This window comes from Quercus suber, unplaced genomic scaffold (genome assembly GCF_002906115.3).
Source record: "Quercus suber isolate HL8 unplaced genomic scaffold, Cork oak 2.0 scaffold_15, whole genome shotgun sequence".
NCBI classification, from domain to species: Eukaryota; Viridiplantae; Streptophyta; class Magnoliopsida; order Fagales; family Fagaceae; genus Quercus; species Quercus suber.
In genome coordinates, this window is record NW_027069480.1 from 446,881 (window position 1) to 458,518 (window position 11,638).

General features: G+C 34.4%; 1 protein-coding gene across 3 annotated transcripts; it reads left to right on the forward strand.

Annotated features, from left to right (window-relative positions):
* Positions 1-393: 393 nt before the first annotated feature.
* Positions 394-8,831, forward strand: LOC112009064 (DNA-binding protein REB1). 3 transcript variants are annotated; one of them, XM_024041408.2, is made up of 3 exons: positions 394-729; positions 4,230-4,451; positions 6,818-8,831. In XM_024041408.2, exon 3 carries the CDS (start codon positions 6,878-6,880, stop codon positions 8,681-8,683), a length of 1,806 nt encoding a protein of 601 aa, XP_023897176.2. In that variant the 5' UTR covers positions 394-729; positions 4,230-4,451; positions 6,818-6,877; the 3' UTR covers positions 8,684-8,831. The 3 variants fall into 3 exon arrangements, with proteins under 3 accessions (XP_023897176.2, XP_023897175.2, XP_023897178.2); XM_024041407.2 differs by having other exon boundaries at positions 4,287-4,451; XM_024041410.2 differs by lacking the exon at positions 4,230-4,451.
* The last annotated feature ends 2,807 nt before the right edge of the window (positions 8,832-11,638 follow it).

The following is an 11,638-nucleotide window of genomic DNA, read 5'->3' on the forward strand; positions in this document are numbered from 1 at the left end:
TCCTCTCCTCACAGTGTATAAATACTGACAGAACGTGGCTGCTTCGGTTTAGGTAATCTCCAAATCTCAGTTCTTTTTGTGCTCCATTCTTTTGCTTGATGATTTTTGTTTCCCTTATTACTTTTTGTTATATGGATTGGTAGTAATGGTTTGCTCCTCGGTTTTGAAACACACAACTCAATTTCTGAGATTATAAGGAAGACAAACACACATTCAAAATTGAATCTTTATTATTGGTCTGAGAGTTTGGGTCTTTGACAGAGATATAATTGATTAACTGAGAGAGAGAGAGAGAGAGAGAGAGAGAGAGAGAGAGAGAGAGAGAGAGAGAGAGAGAGAGATAAAAAAAAACACTTTTCACGCAACATAAAACTTTTCTAAAACCCGATAAAAGCTAAACCCACTCTCTGCCTTCTCCTTCCTCAATCAAAACCCACGATACCCACAAACCAACAGAAACCCACTATACCCACAAACCAAGATCTCCTTCCTCAGATCCTATTTCTCCCATTCCCATTCCCATTCCCCTTCTCCTTTCCCGTTTCGCCCACAACCACCGCAACTCAGCAGGCAGCAGCGGCACCACCACCACCCACAACAACCGCAAACTCTCTGGATCGAAGAAGAGCCCTTCTCTTTCTCACAGTGTATCTGAGTTCCTTCCTTCCTTCCTGTCTTCCTCTCCTCACAGTGTATAAATACTGACAGAACGTGGCTGCTTCGGTTTAGGTAATCTCCAAATCTCAGTTCTTTTTGTGCTCCATTCTTTTGCTTGATGATTTTTGTTTCCCTTATTACATTTTGTTATATGGATTGGTAGTAATGGTTTGCTCCTCGGTTTTGAACACACGACTCAATTTCTGGGATTATAAGGAAGACAAACACACATTCAAAATTGAATCTTTATTATTGGTCTGAGAGTTTGGGTCTTTGACAGAGATATAATTGATTAAACCGAGCAAATTGATTCGGATATGGACTCTTTAAGTCTTATCTATACTTCTGAGCTGTTCTTGTAATTCACGGGTTTAATGGGGTTTGCTTTGGCAAATCAGAGAATTGTGGGTCAACTTTCATCCAAAACATTGTATTTTGCCACAAGCCAGTCTTTTACAAAGCCGTAGTACTTTCCTAGGTTCTTTTATTTTTACACTTTCCTTCCTACCGCATTTCTTTTCTGTGTCTTATTTTTATGCTTAAGGGAGGTTTTAATTTATGAAATAAGCTATAGGTGGAATTAATACCCAATTAATAAGCTTAGGCAACCATGCCCACTGACCGATTGGAAATAGCTTGGAATGTAAATGTTCAAAGCCCTGTTGTTTTGCAACTTCTCTTTTGGAATCCAGGTGGGACAGGCTTAGCAGAGGTGCAGACATTGTAATTGTTTGTTCAATTAGAAATAACAATGAATTGCTTTGCTGTGGTGTGGATGATTGTTTTGATTCCTGTGGTTTTTAATTGGAGCTCTATCTTTTGGTTCAATTCTGGCAGACACTACAGAAAAACTGCCAATACTGTCACATGCTCTATTTTAAAACTACAACCATAGTGTCATGTTTTGTCACCAATTGCTTTTTTTTTTAGCACATTCATTTCTTATTATGCTTTGTGTTTTTGTTTCTTCAATTAGAAATAAAAATGAATTGCTTTGCTAGGAAATTCCATTGTTGTGAATCTATTCTGCTTTACTTGGAAATAACATAACGGTTGATGAGATCCTATGCCGTGTAATTTAAATCTCTAAGAATATTTGAAAGGAATGTTAGGGGATTTTTTCCAGATAGTTGTCTGCAAACCATTTTAAGGTTGCTTTGAATGTTGTGTAAAGAAGAAAATACAGATCGATCTTACTTTATTTACTTATTGTGTTTTTTGGTTTGTGAGAAATTAAAAGTTATGCATAAGTAAGCAGAAGTAATGTGTGAACCAAATAACTTGAATGTTTGTTTCAAAAACTTTAAAATATAAAGAAGCAAAAGCAAAAGCAAAATGAAAAAGTAAAAAAAAAGGTATATAGAGCATGTAGGTGAGAATTCGGGGCAGAGCTCAAATTCAATTAGAAATAAAAATAAACAAAAGCAACAGTTAATTGCATTGCTGAAGCTATTTTTTTTTTTTATGGGAATTTAATTTTTTTATGGTAATAAAAGATGCAAATGATATGGGAATTTAAATTTTTTTATGGGAATAAAAGATGCAAATGATATGGGAATTTAATTTTTTTTTTTTTTTCCTTTATGATCAGCAAATGATGAGTTTGTCAATAAATTAAGCCACAACCTTGCTTTTCTGTTCTTTAAAGCAGTGCAGATGTCAAGTTTATTCATTTTCTTGGCTGTAGTTTATTGCTCAATCTATCAGTAAATATATAACTTTTAATTGTATAGAATATATAACTTTTAACTTTATACGATGAAGTTTTGCACAGTTCTAGAGTCATTATATTTTGGAAAAAAAAAAAAAAAAAAAAACTCAGACTTCTTTAGCTTCTGCAGCAATTTCCTCAGCTGGTAGACCACCTATGATAGCAGCTATCAATCAGTTATTCTTCATCTTTAATAGAAATGATTATAGACTTATTTAATTTGATAAAGATTTAAATTTTAGGTTCAAATGTATAGTTAAATCTGCCCCAAACACACTACAAATAAAGAGGTTGAACTTGACCCAGTTACTCTAGGCTAGTGCCTAATTGTTATTTCCATATCCTTGAAGAGATTAATATTCTAGGTACCTGAAGGTTTTGAGAGCATGATTTTTTTCCGAAATAATTTCTAGACCAAAAGGATTCTGATAACTTCCCTTCGCTTTGTCGGTGGCAGTGTATGGTTAGTGCGGAAGGTTCAAAACTGTTGTTCATAGTAGTGGTTTCTGTTCTATTGTCTTTGGCTTATCTTTAATTGTCATGAATTTCATATTAGTTTTGTGTGTTCTGTGATATCAGTGGTGGTGAATTATAATTGGTAAGTGTTGATTGTTGTTATCAGATATGTTGATCTCTTACTTCCCTGCCTTTGTTTTATTATCATGTATCATGGTCAATGTCTGATAGCAATTTCAAATTTTCTATTAGTTAGTCTGATTGGGGCTGCAAAAGTAGGAAATGAAAATTCTGGAATTCTGCTTTTGTCTGTGAAGTTTGGCAAAAGCTTTTATATCACCAAAGCTATGAAGCTCAAGCTCCAATTCTTCCAATTACTGATGGCACTTGGAGAGCCTGAGCATTCAAGGAAAAAAAACAAAGAAGAATCATATTAAGAGTAGTATGAGATTTTAGTTGTAAAATAGTGTTCAATACATAATAGTAAGTTTATTGATTTTCACCTATTCATCTTTTCTCGAAAGAACAGTGGTTTCTAGAGAGCTAACACTTTTCCTTTTTGGAAGTTGAAGACAATTTGGTGGGTTAACATAGGTGGACACGGCTAATTGTTAGTGTTACAAATGTATAAGAAATTCTAGGAAGACCTCCAGCGGACAGTGAGCATATGTTGAATATGTGAGGCTCTATCACTGTGGTGGGGCATCACACCATCACTACAATATATATATAAAGGGCATTTTGTAAATTTAGTTATTGTTTTAATACTTTGAACCAAATTCTCATGTTGTAGTTACTTTATGGTTAGAATTGTTAGATACATATGTTTGATCGTTGGATGCTCCTTTTTTTTGGTAAACAATTTCCACACCATGTTGTTGTTGATTAGTCATAAATTTAATTAAGCTATTTGCATCTTAGTGAGCATATATTTTCATGTTCTATGGTTCCATTAGACACTTTATACTTTGGATGATATTTTGGCATATGAAAGAAAGCATTACTTTACAATTCTACCAAATTACTCTCAATTCTTGGTCTGCAAAAGTTTGTGTCTTCCTCACTCATTTTAAGGGCTTTAATCATTTAATATAATGCTGTGAAACAAATTTCTTTGTTCTTTAAATTTAATGTAGTTGTGAATTTTCAATTCATTCATCATGATAATATTTGATATCATTTTCATTGTCCTCACATACGTACGGTTCTGTTTTTAGGTTCAATTTCAAAGAAAGTACAAACTAATTGCATTTTTTACCAATTTTTTAGTTGAACCTTTATTTTGAACTAAATTAATTATCTTCCTTCATTTTTAACTCAATTTTATTTAATTATCCGTGCATCGCACGGGTTAGCGACTAGTTAAATAGTAAACTTAAATAGTTGAGTAAAAACCTAATTTCAGACCGAACCTAATTTTGAGCTTTTCCTCACCGCTGCTGCTGCTGGTTCCTCACTGAAGGTTCTGATCGGGTGCCACCAACACTAGCTTTGGTGTTCCACAGCCATGGAAGAGAGTTTGCATTTGTGCTTCTGTTTGGATTTGGGTTTGAATCTAGGTTTGTGTGCCAAACGTCAAGGGAACCGTTTGGCAGAGAGAGACCCATGACCTCTGCAACCACCACAGGTAACGAAGATTTGGTGATTTTTTATTTTTTATTTGGGTTTGAAAGGTGGGGTTTGGGTATGGTCATCGCTGGATTTGTGGGTATTTTTTATTTATTTGGATTTTTTCTGAAAATTTGTCTAATATGGTGTTTTTGTTGGAGTATGAATGATTATGGATATGTTTGTATGCTTTGTGAATTTATATGTGTGTCTGTGTTTGTGATTGTATGAGACATTGAAGGTTTTATGATTTGGTGTAAAGTTGTCTTGAGCTGAAGCTAAAGATATGCAAAAAAAAAAAAAAAACTGATATATTTAGTCATCTGAATATGAAATTTATAGGCTTTTGGATTGGAGTTCTATTCTATAGTGATAGTAATATGATTGTTATCTAAGGTTAGTGTTGTGTTGAGGGAAAATTTTGGGGCTTTTGAAAAAATCGAATTTGACTCAAATTTTGGTGACCCATTTGACTGAAACTTGTTTTTATTAAGGGTTTCCTTTCTTAATTTAAACTGTGGTCATTTTGGGGTTTTTCTACTGCTACCTTAATTAAACTATGGTCATTTCAGCTTTTTTGTGAAGTTATTTCTCAGAGAGAGAGAGAGAGAGAGAGAGAGATTGGAGGTTTTTTGATTTGCATAATGTTAGTCTTGAGCTGAAGCTAAAGCTTTGCTAAATTGATATATTTAGTTAAGCTTTTGAATTAGAGCTCTATATTCTAAGTAATAGTAATATGATTGTTATCTCAGGCCAGTGTTGTTGAGGGAAGTTTTGGGCTTCTGATAAAAATAGAATTTGACTCAAATTTTGGCGACCCATTTGATTGAAACTTGTTTTTTTTTTTAATGGGTTTTCTTTCTTGATTTAAACTATGGTCATTTTGGGATTTTCTAGTTTTGATTTACTACTACCTTGAGCTTTTAGGAGTTTGGAGATTAGAATTCAATAAGTATAAAGACATAACAAATTTCACAATATCTTTCAGCACTATTGACATGACAGATTGTGACTGGTGTACTATAAAAGTGATGTAAACGGTGCTTCTAGTGAAAGGATGCTACACTAATCATAGTTTGCTATCTCAGTAAGTAGTAAAAAAAAGGTGTGACATTTTTTGTGTATGTGATTAGAATTTTGTTTTTTGAAAAAAAAAAAAAAAAAAGCTTTGATGGTGGAGATTTTAATCCACATGTAAGTTATTGTGGAAAATTTAGTATTATGTTAAGTAGAGGATTTGGGAGATTGGCAATTGTGCTAAGTGAGACCCATTGTAAGGATTTGGATATCTTTCAGTCTCAATCTTAATGCGATATTTAACATTCAAGATTGGTTCTTTATATTTAATCTCGACTACTTATTGCATTGTCTGGGCTTTTTATCTTATAAAAACAGATTTTAGCAAATTGTGATTGGGTTGTATTCTGTAAATGACCATTTTAAGGGGTTTAAATAAGTTCCTTTCCCCCTGCCATCTTTATGTATCAGCAACCCAATTAGAAACTTGATTCAAGAGTTTTTAGAGCAGATTGGAAACTGACCATTCTGAACCAATTGAATTACAATTTGCTCGGTTTACTATTCCTCCCCTCTGGTTTGGTCTCGGTGCCAAATTTTGCAAAACCGACAGCCTTGGTATGTTGCAAAAAATGCCCTCAACACTGAACTGATATCAAATGGATGCTTAATTATGTTGTTTTGGGTGATTCATTTTTGAATCTCCTATATGGCCGGTATCCTTATGTTCTAGGATTCCATCTATACTTCTTTATGTGGGCTGTGGAGAGACAAAACCAAGAATTTTTGGGCTATATTTGAGTCTCCAAAGTGGCCGCTTGATTGTTTAACAGTCTTACACTTAATTGTTTTTTTGGTTTCAGTTGAATTCTGATTGTTATTGTATGTTACTGTACTGGTCATTGCAACTTCGTAAAATCTCTTCGAGGGTTGAAGGGTTATTTAATAATGCTGGTTGGGTTCTGTGTTTTGTTATTGCTAGTATATTTTGTTTCTACTGTTAAAAAGCATCATTTACATTGCAGCATTATAAGCATGGTTTTGAAACTGGACTGGGGCAAAACTGCTTTTGCCTCTGGTTCCCAGTTTTGACTGGTTTTGGGGGGTTTTTTTTGGGACTGGACTGGTGCCTGGTTCCCTGTTGAACCGGCTGGGCTGTCTGGTCCGGTTTTCAAAACCATGGCTATAAGCATAACAATGTCAATTATTTAGTTCAAATGAGTAGGAAGAAAAAAAAATGATAACCACAATCTATATCTGTTTCCCATTCACAACCTTTTTTTGTCAAATCTCTTTGCTTCACTTTAAAAAATGACAAACTTGTTGGAAATATTTTTTAATTTTCTGCCATTTTATTTTATTTTTCAGCTTCTGCAGCAGGGTTTTTGGCAGCAACAGGTTAAAAGTTGGAGGTTGATTATTAGCTACATGGGTAAGAAAACACTTGAAGGCTATAAAAGTAAGAAAGACGGGGGAAATGAAGCTGATATATTGGAGGTGAATGGAAGCGAAAATGATGTGCTTATGAGAGTGGAGGAGGGTATCAAAATGAGCGGTGAGGATGAGAGGAGAAATGAAGAGAGAAAAGAAAAGAAAAAGAAGCATAAGAAGGAGAAGAGCAAAGATGGAATTGAGACTGCTTTGTATGTGAATGAAATCCTTGAGAGCAACACAACGGATGAGCTACTTGAGGGGCAGGATAGCTTTAAGAAAAGAGACGATGATGGAAAAAAGGATGGAAAAGAATCAAATGAAAAGAAGGAGAAGAAGAAAAAGAAGCATAAGGAGGAAAAGAACAAAGATGGAATTGTGACAGCTTCTTATGTGAATGAAATCCTTGAGGATAACAAAGTGGATGAACTAGTTAAGGGGCAGGATAGCTTTGGGAAAAGAGACAATGATGAAATGAAGCATGGGAAAGAAGCAGGTGAAAAGAAGGAGAAAAAGAAAAAGAAGCATAAGGAGGAAAAGAGCAAAGATGGAATTGAGACAGCTTCTTATACTAATGAAACCCTTGAGAATAACAAAGTGGATGAGCTAGTTAAGGGGCACAACAGCTTTGGGAAAAGAGACGATGATGAAACCGAGCATGGTAAAGTAGTAGACAAAAAGGGGAAGAAAAGGAAGAGGGACACAGAGGGTGGTGATGTTACTGTGAAGAACAGTATGGGAAAAGAAAGAGAGGTCTCAGATAGGAAAAACACAGAAAAGGTTGAGCCTACAAAAAAGAAAGGAAGGAAAGATATTCAGACCAGTGATCTTAACGAAAATTCTCCACTGAAGAGAACACCCAAGAGAGTAAGTTTCTCAGATAATGTGGTGGTTTTTTCTTCATCTGATGCTCCAATTGAAGGGAATAGTGATCAAGATGACAGCTTAGTACGAGGTAAGAGGTTTTCACAAGAAGAAGATGAGATGGTTAAAAAGGCTGTTTTTGATTACATAGAGGAACACCAGTTAGGTGATGAAGGCCTAAACATGGTTCTTCATTGTAAATCTCACCGTAAGGCTAAAAATTGTTGGAAGGAAATAGGAGCAGCCTTACCTTGGAGGCCTACTGAGAGTGTGTATTATCGAGCCCATATTTTGTTTGAAAGAGGTGAGAAGCGTAAATGGACTCAAGAAGAGTATGAACTTATCCGATCTTTCCATAAAAAACATGGGTCAGAGTGGAAATTGATGGCTGATGCGCTTGGCAAACATAGGTTTCATGTAAAGGATACATGGCGTAGAATAAAATTGCCCAATTCGAAGAAAGGGCGTTGGTCCCAAGAGGAGTATCAGAACTTGTTTGATTTAGTAAACTTGGATCTGCGAATGAAAGCCACTGAAGAAAAGAAATCTAAGCATGGTATGTTGCGAGATAATATCGCTTGGCAAGCCATTAGTGATAAGTTATCTACCAGAAGCAATGTGCTTTGCTGCATGAAGTGGTATAACCAATTAACATCACCTATGGTCAGTGAAGGTTTATGGGCTGATGCTGATGACTACCGCCTGCTGGATGCGCTTTACAGCTTGGATGCTTGCTGCATAGAAGATGTGGACTGGGATGATTTGCTTGAGCATAGGTCGGGAGAGGTATGTCAAAAGCGATGGGACCAGATGGTCAAACACATCGGTGAGCATTCAAACAAGTCATTTGCTGAACAAGTTGAAGTCCTTTCCAAACGTTATCATCCAGATGTACTTGAAGCAAGAGAGGCCTATGATAGCAAGCCTGCGGTTTCTTGAGCACCATCTCCCAATGTGTTTTGAGTGTGTGATACACAGGAACTCTTTAAGATTAATATTTTGTAGAAGTGATGTAAGTTAAACTAGGGGAGTAACTACATATGAAACATTGTTTGGTTATCGTATCCTGTTTCTTTTTGGTTGATTATTTTATCATTTACTATTGGTTGCTATGTGGTCACCCTTCAGGATATTTTTTTTAAATAACTATAAAACCCAAAGTATATTTTTAGTTAGGCAATGTTTCAAACATATTTGGTTTCCAACAATTCAAATCTAGAAGACTCGATTTTTGGGTTAAAAATAGAGTATATTGTACATGAGTTTTTTATTTTGCTAGCAGCTGAGGTAGACACAGTGTCCACGTAGGCCCAGAAATCGAGTTCATTGGACTCGGTTTGTAGGCCCAGAAATCAGGTTCATTGGACTCGGTTTGGTTTAAAGGAAATCGAGTCCATTGTACTCATATATGGAAAACGAGTCTATTGAACTAGATTTCTTTTCGGCCATCTACGTGTCCATCAAAAAACACAGATTGCATGCACTCAACCAAATTTGTATATACTCACCTCAGGTCACATACAAAAATAGTCATTACCAATTTCATATTATTTTAAAATTCCAAATCATTCTAGGGGCATGACTTTCAAAACCCATTCAAATAAGTTATGATGAACAAAAATATTATATACCAACCAGTTATCCATTGAAATCTTTGTTACAAATCTTAAACAAATATATCTTGAAATAATTTATGGTAAAAAGAGTGCATAGGATTAATGCAAACAAGGAGGTAGTGTGCCATAAGCACCACTGAGGTCATATGCTATTTTTTATAGCCATCAAATCCATGAGGCAGGAACTTGCATGGTTCCTTTGGTGTCCTCTGATGGGACAAAAGTAAATGCAATAACTACTTGTCGACACACTTATGCATAATGCTTTTAAGGTTCTCAAAGTTAAGCCACGAATTGTCCCTGTTATAAAACTCTAGAAACATGAAACTAGCGTCCCAAAGGTTTTGATAGTTAGGATTTGATCAACTAAAAAACTAACCTGAAATTCAATCTTACAAAATAAAAATTAAGAAAAAAGATAAATTTGATAACAATATAATTTGATACCAAGGATAACCTAGAATTGTAGTGGAGGCATTGCAAGGAGTAAAATGGGATGGATTCAATATAAAAGTTGATCAAAAGGAGAAATTCTCAACATTTAGTACTAAATATTTAGTACTAAATATTCCCAATAATTAATCACAATATTAAATTTTTAAAAAAAACTTAGCATATTATCACAATATTTACATTAACAAACAAAACAAATATTCCCATATGTTGTAATAACATAATTAATCACAATATTTGGTACTAAATATTCCCAATAATCACAATATTAATTTTAAAAAAAAAAACTTAGCAAATAATTTAATCACAATATTTACACTAACAAAAAAAAAAATTCCTAATATGTTGTAATTTAATCACAATATTTAGTACTCAACATTCCCAATAATTAATCATAATATTACTAGTCATTATAAACAATTTTTCTTAAGTAGATTCATGATCTTATATAAATGTGTCCAAATATTTAGACATTGGTTTGGCAATTAGTAATCAAGTTCATCAAAATAATATTAATGTCAAAAAAAAAAAAAAAATACTAGCGAATAATCACAATATACTAACAAATAAAATTAATCACAATATTTACACTAACCAAAAAAAAAAAAAAAAAAACTTTTCCTAATATGTTCTAAATTTTTCTTTAAAAAAAAACTAGCAAATAATCACAATTTTGTAAAAACATTACCTAAGATGAGTGTTGTGTGAGATAGCTTAGGAGAGTAAGGAGTGAAGAGATATCTTGAGAGCTGAAGGTGTGAGAGCTGAAGAGACAAGTAAGGAGGAAAACAAGTCCTAGCTGGGACCCACAGCAACACGTGGAGGGCTGGGGACCATTCATATAAATTGAGTCCAATAGGCTCGATTTCCAGCTCAGTACCCACGTGATCAGAACTGGTGGATGAGACTAGTAAACCGAGTTCAATGAACTCAGTTTTTGTACCTAGAAATCGAGTTCAGAGGACTCGATTTCTACCCACAAAAACCGAGTCCAATGAACTCGATTTGTGGTCCTACGTGGACACTTCTTCCACTTCAGTTGCTGGCAAAACAGGAAACTAATAACCCAAAAATCGAGTCCTTAGGACTCAAATTGTTAGAAACAAAATATGTTTGAAACGTTGCCTAACTAATGATAAAGTTTGGGTTTCATAGTTATTTTCTAAAAAAATCCCACCTTCATATATTTAGAAAAATAGTAAACACACATGGGAAACGTAGTTAGTGTGTGTGGATGGTGATTTGCTTGAGTTTGTTGCTGTTGCTTTTGTTGTTCTCAGATGATTTATTATCCTTCGACTTGCACTAATTATTGCTAACTTATTGTATTGATGTCATTGGATCAAACTGTCACTCGGTACTGGTCTGAAAATTTTCCTATAACATCAGTAAAATTTGACCTTGCTCACTGTAGTTTGGGTATCTGATTAAAGTTAGAAAGTGGGCTGAGTGGATGATGTTTTGTTTGATTGAATGCTTTTTGTGAAACTCTTTTTCCAGGATTTAACGTTTCGCATTTTACACATTTATGTTGATTATGGTTGTGTTTGTTTCGTGTAAAACGTTTTCCGGAAAATACATATTTTCCGGAAATGCTATTTTCCGGAAAAGGAAAATATTTTTAAGTGTTTGATTGAATTATGAAAATTGTTGTGGAAAATATTTTCATGTGTTTGGTTCTATTAGGAAAATGCTATTTTCCGACAGTAAATTCCGGCAACAACACAACAACAACAACAACAACAATAGCAAATTCCGGCAACAACAACAACAACAACAATCAATTCATCAAAAAAAAAAAAAAAAAACAACAACAACAATCAAA